This window comes from Pezoporus occidentalis, unplaced genomic scaffold (assembly GCF_034315485.1).
Source record: "Pezoporus occidentalis ecotype Australia unplaced genomic scaffold, CSIRO_AGI_Poc_V1 ctg274, whole genome shotgun sequence".
In the NCBI taxonomy this organism is placed as follows: Eukaryota; Metazoa; Chordata; class Aves; order Psittaciformes; family Psittacidae; genus Pezoporus; species Pezoporus occidentalis.
Window position 1 is genome coordinate 588,319 of NW_026914653.1, and position 19,727 is coordinate 608,045.

Consider the following 19,727-nt stretch of genomic DNA (forward strand, 5'->3'; position numbering starts at 1 on the left):
GGTGCTATCTGGGTTATGGAAACAGCCCATGCCTTAAAAGGCTAATTAGGGAAGGATTTACTTCAGGCTAAAAAGAAAGTATCTGAGTTAACTCTTTCTCCAAGACAATGTAATTCTGCCATGAGCAAGAGGAATAACAGGATTCATCCCATCTTTGTATCCCCCCCCTCCCGTGCTCACAGTAACAGAGCCCTCACCACAGGGTGCCACCAGCCTTCATAGGACAGGTAGGAATGTGAAATCTTGGAGTCTTTTATCCTTCCATGCAGTCAAGATTGATACCAGCAGACCTGTGGGCTCTAAACGTTCCCAGCTGAGCAGGGGTGTGAAAACAAAGGAGCAGGCAGGGGGGCCCCAGCACAAGAGGGCCGTAATTCCTTAGGGCCATATCCATGGCTCTGCTACAAGGCTTTTTCCCCCTGCTCTTAGCTCGCTCCCTCATTAATCCACCTTCAGTGCTTTTAATTGAGCTTTCCAGCTGAATTTTTGTCAGTAAGGGCTCAGCAATGCAGTTCTGAGCGCGCTCTGTGGTCTGCACTGCTTGATTTCATTCTGCCTTTTGTTGGAGCGTCTGAAGGAGCCCCTCGAGGTGCAATGGGGAGGCAGGAGCATCACTTTCCATGCACCATGTGTTTGCACCGAGTCACTTGATGGTCATACTTGGGTGTAAAAAAGCAGCAATTCCCAATTGTCTTTTCTGTTCATGGGCCTCCACCTCGAGCTCACAGCCGCCCCAGGCTGTGATTACCACAGGCAGAGGGAGCTGATCTGGGTGGGGGTTCCCATGTGGACACATACATCTGGAGCCCAAAGCAAATCTTAAAGGAATAAAGAAGTTAATGGACAAAAATGTGAGCTGCCTGAGCTGCAGGTGCTTGGCAAACCAGCATCGGTTGTGTATTACAAGGGGGGATGGCTTCAAGCTGACAGAAGGGAGATTGAGATGAGCTCTTAGGCAGAAGCTCTTCCCTGGGAGGGTGCTGAGGCGCTGGCACAGGGTGCTCAGAGAAGCTGTGGCTGCCCCATCCCTGGCAGTGTTCAAGGCCAGGTTGGACACAGGGGCTTGGAGCAAGCTGCTCTAGTGGAAGGGGTCCCTGCCCGTGGCAGGGGTTGGAGCTGGATGAGGTTTAAGGTCCCTTCAACCCAAACCAGGCTGTGGGTCTAGCATTAATATATGAATAATGGTATGAAATCTTAAAGGTAATGTGACCAAACCAGACTTCTTTTAATCAGTGAGAGATGTCCGGGTGTGCTGGGAGCTTGCTAGAAATGCCTGATAGATCACAGCCTTCATGGAGTCTGGAATAGAAGCAAGCCTGATTGCCTTTTCACTCCATGAGGGCTTTTGCAACAGGTTTCAGATGCTCCTGGTGACAGGTTTGTTCTCCTGTTGGGCAGACCTGTAGGAGTCTTTTGGTTTGCCACGCTGCCACTGCAAACGCACTGGAGGATAAGGAGCAGTGCAAGAACATTTCTCCAGGACACTTTCATCTTCCTGGGATTCCATTTCATGGCTTGGACTTGTTCTAGTTGTGATAAAGGTGATGCTGCATAAAACGAAACGGGGTCAACTAAGTTGTCTCGTGACATTCTCTGATTTCTGGATTGCTGACTACAGGGTTTGTGGAAATGATCACCTCCTCTCCCATAAGCCAGCAAAAACTAGGGGATGTGAAACTTGCACTTTAAGGCAATCAACCTCTCCAGCACCCTCATCTGTTTAGCACTGGCCATTTCTCAAGCATCGTGTTCTTGAGATGGGAGTCAGTGTGAAATCCTTCTGGGTGCTGTTTGCTCCCTGCATTTGAGTTCTCCTCTGTGAATGTCCATATCTGGAAGCGTATTCTCCAGGCACCCCCCGTGAGCTGTTCCCTGCTGTGACTCAGTAACCGGGCGATGCTCCTGGCTCTGGCTGCATCTGGATGTATAAATAAAAGGGGTCAGGAGCCATGCTGTGCCCCCGGGGGTAAGTGGCTGTGTCCCTGCGGCTAAACTTTCTTCTCCAGCTCTCCTCCCTTCCCAGGAACAGAGCGAACTGATCCCAGCCAAAGCCAGGGCAGGGAGCCTGTTAACTACTGAAGGTTCTGAATGCTTGTGGACGATGCAGAAAGAAGCACGCAACGTAACAGTGCAGCCTCTTTAAAACACCCACTTTGACCCTCTGCTGCCTGGCGTGGGTGCCCTTAGAGAAGCTGGTTAACCAGCCAGAGAGCAATCACATAGCATCACGGAATGGTTTGGGTTGTAAAGGGCCTTCAAAGGCCATCTAGTCCAACCCCCTGCAATGAGCAGGGACGTCTTCAACTAGATCAGGTTGCCCAGAACCGCATCCAGCCTGGCTTGGGATGTCTCTGGGGAATCACTGGTGATTGCTCAGCTTTTGAAACCATTGCCCCTGGCAGGGCAGGGAGAGCAGAAGGTCAGAGGACAACTTGAGGTCTCGCCATACCAGGGAATCAGCCTGGACTGTAAGAGGGGAGAAAGGGGATGTCTTTAATTTGGGTCAGCTCGTGGTCCAGCCACAACCCCAAGCACGCTGGCACAGCTGGGACAGGGAGGTGCTGTGGGATGCGAATGAGCGGCCACAGGAAGCAATGGGGAGAGCAGATGGAAACTGCAGGCAGCAAAGCGCTTCAGAGTGCCAGAGGCCTACGTTCACTTCCATTGCAGGAGCCCCCTGTAGTCTTGTGTTTCATAAAATGAGCACAAACCTGCAGAAAAAGGGTCTGGGAGAGACAGAGGGCTCGGTGCACCCATTCCCCAGGCACCAGCAGCTGTACCTGCGCTATTCCTGACCCACGGATCTTGGAGTGCTTGCAGAATTCAACCACTGGAGATGGTGGCTCATGGTGGTCAGAGAAAATCATGGCCCTTGGGGAGCTGTCAGCTTGTTGACGGGCTTGGGGTGGTTTTGGAGGGGAGGGGTTTGGTTGGTTGGGTTTTTCTTATGATGACTTGTAAGTTCTATTAATGACCCAAAAGTGCTGAGGTTACTCCTGCAGTTCAGTAGAAGGTCTTTGGAGCAGAGGTCCTCAAGCAGGTGAGAGTAGCTCCAGGTTCATATCATTGACTAGGCAGCTGGTCTGGAGCTGGTTTAGACTGAAACAGATGAGAGGTGGGGAGAGAGACAATGAAAACTGACTTAATGCTAACAGCACAAGATGCTCAGTGTGCCACAGACAGGGCAGCGCACCCAGACCAGCCCTCATCGCTGCTCCTGCAAGCACTGCCCATGGCTGTGGTGGCTGTCCTGGGGTGCTGTGTGGCTGCAGGAGGGGGTGACGGGTTTTGGAACGTGCTTCACACACAGCAGGTTGGCTTCAGGCAGTTTAAATGCTGGCTGGTGGCCAAGCAGGTATTTAAATACCCCATGATAAACCTGAAAACTGTGTGCCAGAGGAAGGCGCCGCTGCCTGCGCACCTGGGGCATTCCATACTGAAGGAACTGAGGGGGAGAAGTCTTCCCTTCTCGTGTCACTTGGCCGCTGGGCTTTTGTTTCCTCGTGTCTGGAGGGTTCTGTCTGAGCTCCGGGCACTTTGCAAAATCAGGTTTTTTACCAGTGAAATTTGTGCCCTTAGAAAAGAAGGAAAATGAAAATAAATCAGAGCAACAGTGCCGGGTTTGGGAATTGTGGCCTTCACTAACTTAAAATCCCATGCAGCTCCATGTTTACAGGGGAGGTTTGTTCCCAAGTGACAGCAGTGACAAACTGCGGCTCCTGCAAAGCCAATGCTCCCCATGGGAGGTGTGGGGAGCCGGGGGACAGCTGCGAATGTGGGGTGGCAGGAGATGCGTCCCTAGGTGCTTGTTTCTGATTAAGCACGTGCTAGCTGTACTGAAAGCCATGGGGTCTGCAGCAGGCAGCTGCCAAAGCCACTGTTCCATCTTGGAGGACCTTTTAATACTATGCTTCAGTAACAGCAGCGGTTATTAAGCAAAGTTTATTGATTTATAGCTTGTGAAAACGTCTTTTGCCTCAGGCTTTGGGGAGCTGGGGGCTCTGTGGAGGTGGTTTGGCTGCACTGGATTATTAATCATCTCCTATTTTGAAACCCCTGCATTTGCACAAGAGCAGCTCGAGTTGGAGGGCAGCGCTATCCATCACGGCAGCCGGAGCCTTCAGGATGCTGTGGCAAACCATGGCTCTCAGGTCGGCAGAGCAGCATTCCCAGGAGGAAATGGCCTTGGAATAACTGTCAAAGGCAGAGTTTAACCTTCTCATTACTCTGCACCCACTGGAAAACCAGATTTGACCCCAACCATACCTGACTTGAAAAACAAATGTGGCTTGAGGGGAACACTGATCTCAGTTGTACCCAATGGGGACGGCTCTGGGGTGGACCCTCCTCATTGCTCTTTCCCCTTCCAGCTTTCCTAAGGGAAGACTCCTGCTGGCAGCAGTGCTACACACAGGGAAGTTGTCCTTTGAATAGCTGCCATGCATATCGGCCCTACCAAACACAGGAATCTGGGAGGTGCAGGAGCTGCAGCGCTACAGAACATGGTGGCTTTTGCATGGAAAAGGCAAAACCAGCCCCCAGAAGCAGCTGGCTTTGCTTTACCTTTAATTTCTAACCCAAACAGGACTCACAGGAGGGTATTTGCCAGTGCAGGAATAAAACAAGGCAGGTTCCTAAACTTTCCCCTCTTGATTAAGGGAAGGGAGGAGCCAGGCTGGAGTGGCTCAGGGATGTTGAGAAGTGGTGGTTATTAAATCCTAAGTGTTGGTCGGGGTCACTGGGACACAGCAAACCAAAATACATTCCTTGACAGCTATCTTAAACTAGTGCAGGTTTCCCTGTGCTTGCCCACCTGGAGAGAAAGGAGGAGAAAACGTGCCCAAAGAAGCAATTTTCTTCTTCTTTTTCTTTGTAAAGAGACTTTTTCAGCCTTTGCTGGGTCAGGTCTCACCGCAGAGGAACACACTTGGAAGCAATTGGGCCAGTTCCTGCCTTGGCAAGAGCTGTGGCCAAGCCTCCTTCTGGCACTGAGTGTGGTTTATCTCAGCCTTCCACAGGGAATTTGGTTTTAATTGCACTTCACTGCGTTCCTGACAGCTGGGAGCGTTCCTGGGGGTTTAAGGGAAGGATTCTGCCCTCCACGATCCGAGCACATTTCTGAAATCAAATCCAGCGCCGTTCCTGGCGCTCTGCAGCATTCCGGCGTTCTGGGCGAGTAAAGCCATGGCTGGTACCAAGCTGTGCCTCTTCCTTGGATGGACCAGCATCAGCACAGTGAGAGCTGGGGGTTCAGAAGGAAGCGGCTTGTGCAGAGAGCATCAGTCTGCTCTAGGGAGAACCCCCCTGCAGCCCTGATCCAGCTCTGGGGCAGCAGCACAAGAGGGACGTGGAGCTGTGGGAGAGAGGCCAGAGGAGGCCACGGGGATGCTGCGAGGGCTGGAGCAGCTCTGCTCTGGAGCCAGGCTGAGAGAGCTGGGCTGGGGCAGCCTGGAGAAGAGAAGGCTCCTGAAGGGGAGACCTGAGAGCAGCTCCAGTGCCTGAAGGGGCTGCAGGAAAGCTGGAGAGGGGCTTGGGACAAGGGATGTAGGGACAGGCCAAGGGGAATGGCTTTAACCTGCCCGAGGGGAGACTGAGATGAGCTCTTAGGCAGAAGCTCTTCCCTGTGAGGGTGCTGAGGCGCTGGCACAGGGTGCCCAGAGAAGCTGTGGCTGCCCCATCCCTGGCAGTGTTCAAGGCCAGGTTGGACACAGGGGCTTGGAGCAAGCTGCTCTATGGAAGGGGTCCCTGCCCGCAGCAGGGGTTGGAGCTGGAGGAGCTTTAAGGTCCCTTCCAACACAAATCTATCATTTTGGTCCACGTTTTTACGATGTTTAAAGAAGACTCAATCACATGTCCACCCTTTTGAGTGGTGTAGGGGTCTTTTCCTTCCTTGTGCAGCTTCTGCTGTGTGTCTCCCTGCCCCGGTGAGGCTTTTATTCCTGGGGCAGGTGCTTGCATGTGGAGAAAAAGTACCGTTTGTGACTTCCTGATGCTCCACACAAATAGGCAGCAAGCTCCACGTGTCGTGATCCATTAACCTCTCTCACCCCCATCATGCACAGGGCAGTGATCAAGGAGGTATAATTTGACTTAAAGAGGGAAACAATAGCCTGGATTTGGTTCAAAGGGATGGGTTCAGTTCTGAACGCTAGAATTTGGGGAACAATGATCCATGGTTTTTAGGGTTGCAAAAGAAAAGAAATCTTGAAATGCTTCAGTGAAGCAGTTGAAAGGATTCAGGCAGGATCCATGATTCCCAGCTTGAGCACAGAATTAATGCTGTGAGCTTGTGATGAGGGAGGTGCTGGTATCAGAGGTAGGAAATTGCTGCTGCGTTGTTGAATGGAGCCTTTCATTCTCCTCACTAATTCCCTTTTTCTTTCTTTTTTTTTTTTTTCTCCTTCAGCATGAAAGACTTTCCAGGTAAGCATTTCTTTCTTTTTAGTATTTTTATTGAATATTCATGAGCAGCGTATTTTGGGATGGTTTGAGGGATTCCCTGTCCTTCAGATCAGCAGCATAAGCTGAAGCTGGTACTGACTGTTTGCTCTTTACCTTGGCTTAGCTGTTGGGCCAGGTTCCTTCTGTCCTTTGCTCCCCAAATTGTTTAACAGCTGCTCTGCAGAGAAGAAACGCTCTGTGCCCTATCAGAAATGGAGCCCATTCCCACCATGAAGATGAGAGGTCCATGGGAAATTGTGGATGCACCCACAGAAGCTGTGGCTGCCCCATCCCTGGCAGTGTTCAAGGCCAGGTTGGACACGGGCTTGGAGCAAGCTGCTCTATGGAAGGGGTCCCTGCCCATGGCAGGGGTTGGAGCTGGAGGAGCTTTAAGGTCCTTTCCAACCCATCCCATGTCTCTGTGAAATCACTGCCCTTTGGAGGCTTGGGCTGATACCCACTGGATTTGCCCCAGCTCCTGAAGCAGTGGTGGCTGTGCTGCAGGGTGAGGGGTGCTCCGCTGGGTCTGCCACTACCTCAAGTCCCAACCAGTGGGGCTCACGCTGGCTGTCCCACAGTAAAGCAGCTCCACGGTGCTACCTCTTCCTCACGTTTCAGGTTGGAAGCAGCTACGAACCCTGCCAGCAGCGAGTCCTACAGCGACCGTGCCTCCAGCCGCTCCAGCGCCTATAGCCGGAGGGAGAACCGGTTGGCTGCCCTCAGCAGCAGAGCGGAAGAGGAGAGTAACAGGGACTACAAAAGAGTAGGGTTTTTTGCCTGTATTCTTGTCACTGCTGCCTGTTGCTGCAGAAACGTGCGCTGGGAGGCTTTGGAAAGATAAAGTTTATTTTCCCTGTCTGTTACCGTTGCTTTTGGAAGTCACACCGGCCTTCTTCAAATGCATCTGCCCTTCAGGGGGTTGAAAACGGACACAGCATGAGAGGACATCCTGGAAGTCAGATGTCTGAGGAGCAGGGCATTGAGGCAGGGGAAATGCTGGGAGGGATTTGAAAGGAGCAAGGAAAGATACCGGTGAGCACAGCAGCGTAGTTTACACGTGCACATCCCCACAGTTATTTTGCTGCTGTAACATCCCAGAGTTAGTTTTTCTATGATCTCTGAACCTTTCAACACAATCCTTGAAAGGGATGTGCCCTGCCACCCACAGCCTCAGGGCAGGGAGCATGTCAGAAGTAAATGGATTAAGATGACCAGGCTGTCCAGGGAAGCTGTGGCTGCCCCATCCCTGGCAGTGTTCAAGGCCAGGTTGGACACAGGGGCTTGGAGCAAGCTCCTCTAGTGTAAGGTGTCCCTGCCCATGGCAGGGGGTTGGGACTGAATGAGCTTTAAGGTCCCTTCCAACCCAAACCAGCCTGGGATGCTGTGATTCATTCTGTGTTTCTCTGACCTCAATTCTGAAATGACTGATGCTGAAAAGCCTCCCCCACAGGCAGCACCCCCTCCTCTGCATGAGCATGCCTGGTCAGGAGAGGCAGGCAGGACGCCTCGCTTGTCCTCTCAGAGGGGTGGAAATTCTGCTGGTTTGAAGGAATCGAAGGGGAACAAATCCATTTTGGAGTGGCCTAAAACTCTGCTCCTTTCTCCTCTTCAAGCAATGAGCAAACAAGGGCAGTGAGGCTGTGTTGTGCTGGGGAGCACAACAGAACCATAGGTGCACATACATCCAGCGTAGACAACACTGGGCTTTATTACGCTTGGCTGTTTCCCTAAATGAAAACCATCCCTTTTCTTTGCCTCTCGGCTGCTTTTAAACACCCTGCAAGATGAAACAGCTGTTTTCTTAGTTCGCACGGATTGTGAAAACACAAGTGAAGAATCCAGAGCAGTTCTGTTTGTCCTTCGAATCCCCTGGCATGGGGAGCAAAGCAAACCCCGCTGCTGGCTCTCTGCTAACTGTAATCTCTTCTTTCCTATCCTATATCTCAGTTATATGAGAGTGCCCTGTCCGAGAATCAAAAGCTGAAGTCAAAGCTGCAAGAAGCCCAGCTTGAGTTGGCAGACATCAAATCCAAGTTGGAGAAAGCAACCCAGGTAAGGCCAAAACGGGCTCGTGGGCTGGAGGAGCTGAGCTCCAGCCCGTAACAAGCCAACACTTGCTCCAGCATGAGACAGGATTTAGCTCTTGGGAGGGAAGGTGCCTCAGAGGAGGCTTATTTTTCACAGAGATAAGTATGAGGGATTCCCTGAAGACTGCTGCTTCTCTAGGCTTCTGCCTAGGCCTTTGTGCAGCATCCTGCGATGCTTTAATAGCTTCCTGTTTTTAATTTCCCTAGCAGAAACAGGAGAAAACTTCGGACCGGTCCAGCATGCTGGAGATGGAGAAAAGGGTACGTGCCTCTGCTTTCTTCTGCATCACAGCCTTTGCCTCGTGTTGCTCTGCAGAGTATGGTCATTTCTTGCAGGAAAGTGTGACTTAAAAGCTAAGTTCTAGTTTTGCCTTGTGGAGCAGTGCACAGCGGGAACTGCGTTCTGACCTTCGCAGGGTCTGAGACTTTCCTGCTTTCGTTGGAAATCAGCTTAGTTCTGATTTCTTTCTTCTGTTACAGGCAGCTGCAGACCAACAAATCGTACTCTGTCATGCTAAGAGACTGTTGGTCCAGTATGCTTTACGTTACTCTTGATCCTTATACATGAAGTCTGGTTGGGGATGGTGAGGGGAAGAAGGCAAAACACAAGCTGGGTTTCTGTCTCGTGATTACTCTTGACATCTGGATCATTGAATGCTTCTTTCTCTCCACTGAACAGTCAGATTCGTTGCAGTGAGCTAAGCTGAACGGGTAGAGCCTGACTAAATCTCTGCCTTGAGTCACCATAGCTCCAGTCAGATTGGAAGAGATCCCAGCAGAGTCAGGCAGGTTAGTCAGGGCTTTGTCCCTTCATTTAGTGAAGTGTTGAGTCTCTGCAGCTGCAGCCCTTTCTTCCAGTTCTTAACTGTCCTCACAGTGATTTGTTTTCTCTTGGTATCTTATCCTGTGCTTCAGCTGATGGCCATTAATGCTCGTTCTCCCACCACGTGGTTAATTAAAGCTGAAGCCTGGCTCCAGTTTCTCAGCGACATCCACTTTCATGCTGGAGAGTCGCCTGAAGTGGAGGTTTCTCTTGAACTGTTTCATCTCCTGAAGCTTTAGAAGCTTTGCTGGATGATTAAAGCCCTTTAATCATTTATGTGCAAACACTTCCTGGGATTTGCCAGATACAGTCTGGAGGAGGTGATGTTCAGGATCCCCATTTTGAACAGGGGCAGGCAGCACACACCAGCCCTTGGTACAAGGGTGCGAGGCAGGTGCCAGGCTTTGGCTGCTGAAGCTGAATTGATGCTCAGGCCCTGGCCCTGCTGTGTAACCTCAGCTGAGCACCTCCACGCCACTCTGAACCCTGAGATACTCAGAGCAGTGATCCCTGTGGGCCTGATTCCTGGGTGTGCTTCAAGCAGGCTAAGGGGGGTTATCAAACATGCAACCCCACTGTCAGCTAAACATCACTTGGGGGGCACTTGGAGGTTTGCCATTTCCTCCTGCTCAGTGCACCTGCCTGGGGTGGTTTGAGTCCTCTCATGTTGAGAATGTCCTTGACAGAGTCCAGCTCTCCCTCTCTCAAGGGCTCTGCTCTCACTGAGGGCACCACCAGCACTCACATGGCAGAGCCACCCTGTGTAATCATCCGTTTCCAAACTACACTGAGAGCAGTGAGCTTTGAAGCCCTAAATTAATCAGGGAGGAGGATTTCCAGGCACCGTTCCCTGTTTCTTGCTCAATGGGCTGGGTGAGTTTTCTCATTGCCTCCTGCAGTGGGTGCAGTTAAATACATGGCTTCACCCACAGAGCTCAAAATCAGGTTGCATCAGGAAGTCCTGAAAACTGGAATCACTGGCAGGGGGGGGAATCATTTCACTGAAGGGGTGTGAAGGGAGCTCAGGATCTGCCGAAACGGACCCAGCTCCTGGTTGTAACCTGTGCATTGCTTTGAGATACTTTTCAGTGCAGGCTCCTACAGAAATACAAGACTTCTTTAGAAGCAAATGCACTGTGAGTTTTTCCTCTGTATCCTTGTGACCATCTTTGTTATGAATCCTTGCAAACAGGAGAAGCGAGCCCTGGAGCGGAAACTCTCGGAAATGGAAGAGGAGATGAAGGTAGGAAATAATCAATTCCCTCTGCTCATTCTGGGGTTTATGCTTTGTATTCATGTCTTCTGGGATTGTCACCCAGGAGTGGGATACTAAAGGTGTAACCTTGGGAGGGATTCGTGTCACCTCCGAGCGTGTTCCTATGTGCAGTCAGAACTTCCTTTAATGGCCAGACATGAAATACTAATAAACTATCCTATTACCATTCCTCTGATTGCACCATATGTTTGTTGTGCTGTTTGATCCGAGAACGGTGAGAGCTGTTCTCCTTAAATGCTTTCCAAAACTAACCTTTTGTGGCATCGATGGGTTTCCATGTGCTGATCCTCTGTGCTCTGAACAGTCTGCAGCCCACGTTAAGCCGCTGTGGTTCTCGCCAGATGGGTAAGAAGACAAAGCTGGCTTCTGAGGTCACGCACACTAGCCAGGATGAAACACAAGAGTGGTTGTATTTCTGTATTCCCTTCCTATATAGCATGCCACTGGAAGGCTGTGTCAGTAAGGGAGCCTGGAGTTGATTTCAGCCAAGAGGAATTCGCTTCCTGATGAAATGTGCAGCATGGCTTGAAGTCACGAGACATCCGCCACTGATGCTCCTTCACGTTCTCTCTCTGGTGGCCTTGCCCCTGGGGATGGTTCCTCCTGCCGTGGCTTGGCTGCCCTGCGAGCACGGGGCTGGCGGGGAGCACTGCAGGGTGGGAAGCAGCGTGGGTGCATATTGCCACCTAAGTACACCCAGGACTTTGTGCTGCTTTGGCAGCGTTGCATCATTTACACTCTGGTTTAATGCTGGTATCGACAGAATGGCCCCGTTTGTTCTCTGCTTTCGTTCCCTTTGAGCATGACCCAGGTGGGACCAAAGTGCTTTCAGAAGGAAGGACCCCACCTGAGAGTTGTGTGTCCCGACTCTCTGCACTGGTGCAGGAGCTTCCAACTTTATGTTTCTATTTGAAGCTTCATGTATTTAGCAAGCATCCATCTTTGCAAGGACCCATTGGCTTGTGCTGCATCTTCTGCTGCCATAAGTAGTAGAGTGATTTGGTGGATCTCACTGTAAAGGCTCCCGTGTTCTCTCTCAGAGGAGAAAATAAGTGTCTATGTGTTAGAAGGGGAAGGAGAAAAGACTGAAAATGTCTAAATTTCTTTACTCACTGAACAGGAGCAACCTTTAACTCCAGAGAGACCTTTGTATAATTACAAGAATGTGGCCTTCAAGAGAAGACGCTGACAGCAGCAGTTTGTGTTGTCTCTGCAGCCATGCAGATCACTGCAAACCAGCTTGGTCTGTGGAGTAAAAAGACAAATTGGTGTCCTCTAGTGGCCTGTCAGATCTGAAACGTTTATTTTGGTTCAGAAGGCAATTAAGGAAAGAAGGTGCCTGTGGGAACTGCTGGATGCAGCTGAAGCATCTCTGGTTTGGGTAGTCCCGAGCTGCAGACTGATGGAAGCTGGTGGTGCAAAACAGGAGCACTGGTAGAAGTTTGGCATGTTCTTCTATTGCCCCTAGAGATGCGCTGGAGACAGGAGCTAAAGGAGCATGAGCAATCAGTCCTTGAGGGTAGGACTTCTGAGTCCACTTTCATCACATCTTAAAGCAGGAGAGTCAGCCCAGTTGTGTTTGCCTACAGTGAGATAACCTCTACAGAACATCTGTGTTCATCTCTCATGTGGAAATTGAGCCAGGAAAACAAATCTGTTCATTCTGGCTGGACTTCCATCCCTGCTTCTTGCAGTAGCTGAATAGCAGTCCAGCCAAAGCAGAAGGAATTGGCTTTGGCAAATCCACCAGTGTCCTTTAACGCAGAGACCAGCAAGGGGAGACAGTCAGACAGGCCAAGTTATTAGGTCTCAGGTAGTACTGTGGGGTTTGGGATTCTTCCCACTGGTCTTTGAATTGAACCAGTCCAGCATGGCTCTCATCCAGCTCTTTGATGCTGGGGTGCCTGTGTCCAGTCCTGTGCATCAGGGCTCTCCGCTTGTTGCAGCTGACGTCTTGGGCAGAGGAGGCACAGCAGCGGTTGCAGGATGGTCCTGGGTTTCTGTGACAGAAACACTTTGTATTTCAGTCCACACTTGAGGTAGTGAGCTTTGTTCCTTTCATGAGTTTAACCCCTGCTAATGAAGCAATCAAGAAATGGAGAGGAGCAGGACAAACACAGGAATCTCAAGAAGCCCTTGGTGCCAGGGCTGCTCCTGCAGACCAGCTCTTGCGAAGGTGACAAAGCAGTGCAGCCTTTGCTGAAGTGACTGCAGAATGTGACTGGAGGTACAGCAACTTGGCTAAGGAAGGAGAAAGAAAATGAGCATTTGCACTGAACTGAATTGAATGCCAAGTGCCTGAGGTCCCAACTTAACACAGCAATTTTTCGTGAAGGTCACAGGAGCTTCGTTATTCCATGGCAGCACTGCACCTCCTGGCTCTGTACATTGTGCATGCTTTGGGCATTTTTATTTCCCCTACTGTTGCAGGCACAAAATCCTTTAATTGCAGGCAGGTACAGCTGAACTGAGAAACCTGCTTTTGGTGAGCCAAGTATCAAACAGAGGGATAAGCAATCACAGCGGTATTGGCCAGATTCTGGTCTTCGCCCTTGGCTTCATTCCCAGCTTCCCAGCCTTTGCTGGGTTTCTTGAGTAAATAGAAGGCTGTCCTACCTGCAGCACACACACATCTTTACATAAGTGATGCTTTTTATCATCTCTGGCAGCGTGCTGAGGCAAAGCTGCATCCTATCATGCCATGCTGAGGTTCCATGCTGTATCAGTGTGGAAAAGCAAAGGTGGTCTCTAAAACAACCACAATCCTTTCCACCCCCGTAGCACGGCACCCGTTTCACATATGCTTGATGTTTTCTGCCAGACATGTTCAATTGTGTTCCCTGGGATAAAGCAGAGGATGTTTGTGATCCATGGTGTGACTCTTCCGGTATGAACCATCCTCCAGCAGCTCCTGGGTGTGATTTATCCCAGGACAGATGTGTGAGGTCTTCACCGAGCCCCACCGTGGCTCGGGTGGGTTCGGGGATGGATGGATGGATGGATGGGTGGGTGGATGGATGGATGGATGGATGGATGGATGGATGGATGGATGGGTGGGTGGGTGGGTGGGTGGATGGATGGATGGATGGATGGATGGATGGATGGATGGATGGATGGGTGGGTGGGTGGGTGGATGGATGGATGGATGGATGGATGGATGGATGGATGGATGGATGGATGGATGAGATTTGGTGAGAGGGGGTCTCACTGCCGAGGTGTCCCTGAAGCTCCTGCAGCTCATTGGCCATAGCTCTGTATCAGGACCTGTCAGAATTGTGTTAGCCTAGGCCAAGTGGTGCTCCATCAAGTTGATACCACTGGGGGGCTCAAAGCCCATCTTTGCTGCTTCCCTGCACTCACCTGCCTTGTTTCTGTTGGTTTTGCTCCTTGATGGGGAGCAGAGGTAGTGCTTTTGGGGAGCTAAGAATGGACCTGATGGGAGGGGGCTACACGAAGTGCTTCTCTTTTATACACAAATGGGCCCTTGAACAAAGCATTCTTGGATGCAGCAGGTTCTCTGCCAACTGCAGCCAGCTCCATGTCCTGCAGATTGGATGGATGTTCATGCAAGTTCTTTGCATCCCAACAGATTTGCTGCTTCTGGTTAAGGACAGACAGTGTGACCTCCCTCAGAGCACTTTCTGCTAATCAAATGGCAGAAAGGAACCTGCTTCCCTCTGTCTCCTCCCTGCCGTTGCAAGCCACGTGTCAGAGGACATGGGAGGAGCAGGCTGGTTTGCAGAGCTGCTTTGGTTCCGGGCTGGCATTTCTGCACTTGAACTTAAACCTTCTCTTGCCACAGATGTTCCCTTCCTGCCTTTCCCTGCACAGTGCCCCTGCTCCCTACACCATGGAGGAGGGCTCCTGGTTCACATGGCTGCGGTACCCGATGAGCTGTGGGGAGGAGGGAGGCACAGGACGCTGCTCAGAAAGCAGCTCTGCAGCCCCCCACGTGTCCTGGCACCTCTGTTTGGTGTGAATGCCCAGCACACGCTTGCTTTCTTTCTTCAGCATCACTGGGAAGAATGTCCTTGGAGCAGTCGTGATGTCTGCATGGCTTTACCATTTCCCCCCTTTGCCTGCTTTGATGTTCTGTGTCTCCCCATTGGTGCTGTTCCTGTGCTAGCCCCAGCTTCGGGGCTGGTGTTTCCAGTGTCCTTTGCCCACTAGTTTCTTCTGTAATGGAGAACACTGTGTTCTCACACGTAAGATGCTGTCATTCAAACACCTCAAAATGAGTGATTTGAGGTTCTGACTTTTCACCTCTGGAGATCAGAGTTAAATTGAGCCCTATGGCACACAAGAGCTGAATCTGGACAGGGATGAAACCCCCCACACGCACCAGACCTCTGAGCATACCCAAGAGCCATCATTCATTCAGGTGCCGCAGGGGCAAGGGATGTGGTCAGGACAGTGATACTTCAGTCTGTGCCTTTAAAACCTCCCGTGAAGCTCTGACGGCCCTGTGCTACCCAAGACTGCTTTAGCTTTTAGAGCTACGTAAAGAAGAGGGGTTTGCAGGGAATCCTCAGCTGCAGCAGTGTTTTCAGAACCTGTGGAGGTGATAAGTCATTGAGGAGAGTTCCCACAGTCGTTCCGAAGTCCAGGGGCCATGTGCTGCTGGAGCCCACTGGGTAAACTAGAATGTTCCCTGCTTTGTGCTGGGAAATCCCTTCATTTGACCTTTCAAAGGCTTTGGTGGCCCAGATGGTTCCCAGAATGTCCTCGATGCGCTGTAAGGCTTTTCCCATCGGCACCTGAGCCCATCCACCACCCACTGCTACTAATTCTTCTTCTGTTCTCTTTGGTTTTTTTCCTTTGACTGCTTGTGGACTAAATTCACTTTTCTGTGCCCTTTTGTCTCCCTGGTGTGTTCTCTCTCTCTGTTTTTCTGTCCACTCCTCTCACTCTCTGCAGAATCTCCACCAGCTCAAACAGATTCACACTCTGAGGCAGATGAATGAGCAACTGCTGGCTGAAAACAGGGCTCTGACCCGGGTCGTAGCCAGGCTTTCTCTGCCTGCCAAGCCCTCCGAATCAGAGGAGCTGTAGCTGCTTTCCCTCCGGCTCATCTCGCCTCCCTCTTCCACTCTTCCAGGCAGGTCTCCACTCCTTTGGCCGGGCTGTTCCCCCTCTGCCTCATTGCTCTCGAGGGTGGCTGATGAAGCTTGTGGCTCCAAAGCAGCATGTGGCAAAGGGTCCGAAAGCCAAAGGCCTGGGGTCGCTGGAGGCTCTGCTCAGTCTGACTTTCGCTCTGCTTGGCAGATGATGCTGACCGCACCATTCCGCTAACTGACCGCATCGGGGGCTTGTCTTGGCCATAGGGAGCCCATCACCTGGGAGAGAAATAGGAGGATGTGCTCCCTGCCTTGACACAAGGCTGTTGGGATGGGTGGATGGCGCTGGAATGGCCACTGGAGAGTGATGGATCAGCTGCTGCCCTGGGGCTTAGCGCTGGAAAATGGCTTTGGGGTGGCTGGTCAGTGGCAGCGGGCAAGCCAGCAGCCCCTTCCATTGCCTGACCTTGGAATGGGTGAATTATGCTGCGTGGTTGCTTATGATGCAGTTCTTTTTCATTTGCGAGAAGCTGGCTCACAGCAAGGAAGATCATCCAAAGTCAGGATGAGCAGTGCAGTAATTTCTAGGGATGCCACGAGAAGCACCCGTTTTCAGGTGATTTTTCGACCTACTGCTGGTTTAGACCTCAGCAGGTTTCCTTTGTCACTTGACAAAGAGGATGAGCTCCTTCCCTCGTTATAAACAGAGTGAGCTCACAGGCTGCAGCATCCTCACTGCCTCCTGCGTTGTGGCTCCGAGGCAGTGAAGCCCTGGGAGCTGCACCAGGTACACTTCCTTTTTCATTTGCCTGCTTTAAATTAAGTGCAGAGCAATTAGTGTTTGAAATCCAAGGAGAAGCCTTCCGTAAGCTTTGCCCTCACACATCACCCACTTAAATTACATCTTTCCGTGCTACTTCATTGGTTCAGTGCTAAAATAAAGCTGTAAATGGTTCTTTCTTAGGGCCGTACCTGCCTTTTGCAGGTTAGTGGGGATAGTCAGCTCCCTTCAGACAGCAGCAGTGTGTTCTCACGGGCTGGAAGTGGCACGAAGGTAGAGACAAATCTATTCTTAGCACACAAATTATATCAAGGATGATTAATGGTAGAAACAAACCGAGCAGGGGAATTGTGGCTTCCCCTTCCCAGGAGTCCCAGTTCAAGACCAGGTTTGTGTCATGGGGGTGTTCGTGGCCTGAATAGTGCAGATGGTCAGATGAAATCATCTCCCCATCTTCCTGCTTGAAATCTGTGACAGTGTTCCCAAACCTGCCACTGACTCACCCCACACCAGCGGTGAGTTCAGGTCGTTCCCCTTCCCAACGTGCTCTGAGAGCCGAGAGGGAAGAACTGAGCAAAGCTCTTTCCAGACCCAGGAGAAGGAGCATCTCACCAGCTGTAAGCCACGGGTCTCTCTTCTCCCTGTGGGAAATGGCCATGTTATCTCTTCCCCCTGTAAAACCCATGTGCCTCAGGCATGGGTGGACTCTTCATTCCCAGCCTGGAAACTGTTCCCAGGTTTGCAGTTCACTGGTGCTGCCAGAGCTGGGGAAGAGCCATGTGTCTGCTGGCTTTCTGACACAGGGTGCTGGTGCTACCTGTAAACCTCATCTCTGAGAGAGCTGGGCTTGTTCAGCCTGGCTGCAGCAGCCCTTAGAGCAGCTCCCGGTGCCTAAAGGGGCTACAAGAAACCTGGAGGGGGGCTTTGGATTGTGAAAGGAGGAATTTGCTCCAGTGGGAGTGATGAGAGCTGGCGCCTGTGCTCAGTGGTGGTGACCGTGGAGGGGCTGCAGCTGTGAGGAGCTGACAGGAGGTTGTGGTCAATTCCAGCTTAGGGGAAGGTTTAGTGGGGATTTTGAATGGGGAATTCCTCCTTGGCTGAGAGGAGCCATCGCTGAGCTCAGAGCGGTGCCATTCATGACCCTGCTCTGCCCTGGCTTGTTCCAGCAATGCTGGCACCCATTGGTGTGAGTTGCACACCGAGACAGGCAGCATGGGGTCTCCTTCCAGTGCCACCACCCATGGTCACCCGCCTGCGGCATGGGAAGCAGGAGGGGGTTTGCAATGAGAAGGGCTGCAAAGGGTTCATCAAAGCCATTCTTGTGTTCCCAGCTCAGAGCACTTTGGTTTTGTCTCTGTTGTGACCCTTGGTTGAGCTCCAGCGTTCACAACTGGGGGATCTCCAGTGTCAGTGTGTTCTACCAGTCCTCTGGCCGTTCTGTATTGAACATCTGTGGGAATCCCAAAGAGATTGGGGTTTGTTCCAGGAAATGTGGGGTTTATTAGGAGGAGGGGTGATGGTTTTTGACTAAAAGTTGGGGTGATTGAGGCTGGACGTGAGGAAGGCATTCTTTACAATGCAAGTGGTAAAACACTGGCACAGGTTGCCCAGAGAGGTGGCGGATGCCCCATCCCTAGAGACATTCAAGGCCAGGCTGGACGTGGTTCTAAGCAGCCTGACCAAATTGAAGATGTCCTTGCTCATTGCAGGGATGGGCTTTGAAGGTCCCAACCCAAACTGTTCTATGATTCTAAAGTCATTTTGCAAGGTCCAGTCCTGTGTGAGAATTTCAGGCCTTCGTTTTCTCCTCTAGTCCTGGCAAGTTGGACAAACCAGATGAGGAGAGCCAGCTCCCTAGTTTGTGCTAAGCTGTAATCGGCATCTGGGAAGAGGTTTGGGATGGAACAACTCAGACGTGGTTCCCATCCTCGCAGACTGGTCTGCCCTCAGTGCTGGTGCATCGTGTCCCACCACGCTTCAGGGCTCCCTGGCTCTCTGCTGTGCTCCAGTCAAAATCCTTTGCTTGTGGGAATCCTGGAGACCCTATGGAGAAGCGACCAAGCTCAGCAGGGTGCTGGGTGGAGGGGATGTGACATCCCCACGGCCCAGCGCCGGGGTCCCTCCAGCTCTGCTGTGCTCTAATCCCGCTTTGTCTCTCTGCAGATTTTGACAGAGCTGAAGTCAGACAACCAAAGGCTGAAGGACGAGAACGGAGCCCTCATTCGTGTCATCAGCAAGCTCTCCAAATAGGAATCCTGAGCACAGGCAGGACGAAGAGGGGAGCCCTCACGAGCTGCCAACGCCACCACCGAGCCCTAACCCCCGCTTTTCCTCCTGTCACGTACAGCATTTCAGCCTGGGATCAACCAGTCACCCCTGCCATGCCCTGCCCTGTGCTGTACATCCCTTTCTTGCCCCGATTCCCATCACAGCACCCCTCTGCCATTGGATTGTTTTTAATTTAAGCATGTTGTGGTGTCTCGGACATTTTAGTCAAGGGAGAAGAGAAACGTGAGGATTGGGTTTGAGCTGCTGAAACTTCTTCTTCCAAAGCCCAGTGTTTGGTGTTGGACTCCAGCCTGGAGTAGGCAGCTCCTGCTTTACAAAAGTGATGCCTAAAGAACTGGTCCAGCACATCCAAGCCCTTTACAGGTGGGAAATGTGACCGTGGGCTGGCACTCTGAGGGTGCACATCACCCCAGCCGAGACGTGAGCCTCTGGTTGAAATGTGATGCTGTGAAAGCCACCAGAGCTGATTTCTGACACAGGCTGACCACAGCTGCTTTGCACAGAGACTTCCTTCTCCTTTCGCCCCAGGAGACCGAGTCTTTTATTTAATACAAGGTTTGGAGCCTGTTCAGTAACATCAGCGCTGGCTCTCGGCGTCAGAGCCCTCGTCCTTCACCCTGCCTTTGGTGTCACCTTTATCCTTCCAGGGCTCCAGTCTCGGTAGCATCTGCTGATTGCATCCAGACTCCTGCTCCTCGGGATAGGATGCATTGCAGATACTTGCCGAGCTTTCTGAAGGACAAGCTTGAGTCCCCAGAGATCCTCTGCTGCTTTCACATGCATAGATGAGCGTGAATCACCTTGCAGGGAGCTGTGCCCACACCAGCCACCAGGCTCCCCATCCTCACAGCTGTCTGGGACATTGTGCTGCTGTCTTCATGAAGGCAGAGCCCTATAGAAGAGTCCGGTCTGGGATTTCGGGTACCTGGCTTTGATTTGCAGCGGGAGGCTGACCCAGTGAAAGGCAGCACTG

The 19,727-nt window shown here is 51.6% G+C and overlaps 1 protein-coding gene across 8 annotated transcripts in view; it reads left to right on the plus strand.

Moving 5' to 3' along the window:
• PPP1R12B (protein phosphatase 1 regulatory subunit 12B) overlaps window positions 1-19,329 on the plus strand; it is a 99,441-nt gene extending 80,112 nt beyond the window's left edge. For 3 of the 8 annotated variants that reach the window (XM_062624888.1, XM_062624893.1, XM_062624894.1), the window contains 7 exons: window positions 6,407-6,423; window positions 7,060-7,204; window positions 8,389-8,493; window positions 8,736-8,789; window positions 10,544-10,594; window positions 15,545-15,725; window positions 18,629-19,329. In XM_062624888.1, coding sequence (XP_062480872.1) covers window positions 6,407-6,423; window positions 7,060-7,204; window positions 8,389-8,493; window positions 8,736-8,789; window positions 10,544-10,594; window positions 15,545-15,679 — 507 coding nt within the window. In that variant the 3' untranslated portion in view covers window positions 15,680-15,725; window positions 18,629-19,329. Of the gene's footprint in view, window positions 1-6,406; window positions 6,424-7,059; window positions 7,205-8,388; window positions 8,494-8,735; window positions 8,790-10,543; window positions 10,595-10,931; window positions 10,973-15,544; window positions 15,726-18,628 lie in introns of all 8 variants that reach the window. The other 5 variants (XM_062624890.1, XM_062624895.1, XM_062624892.1 and 2 more) reach the window with 4 other exon arrangements.
• Window positions 19,330-19,727: the final 398 nt, after the last annotated feature.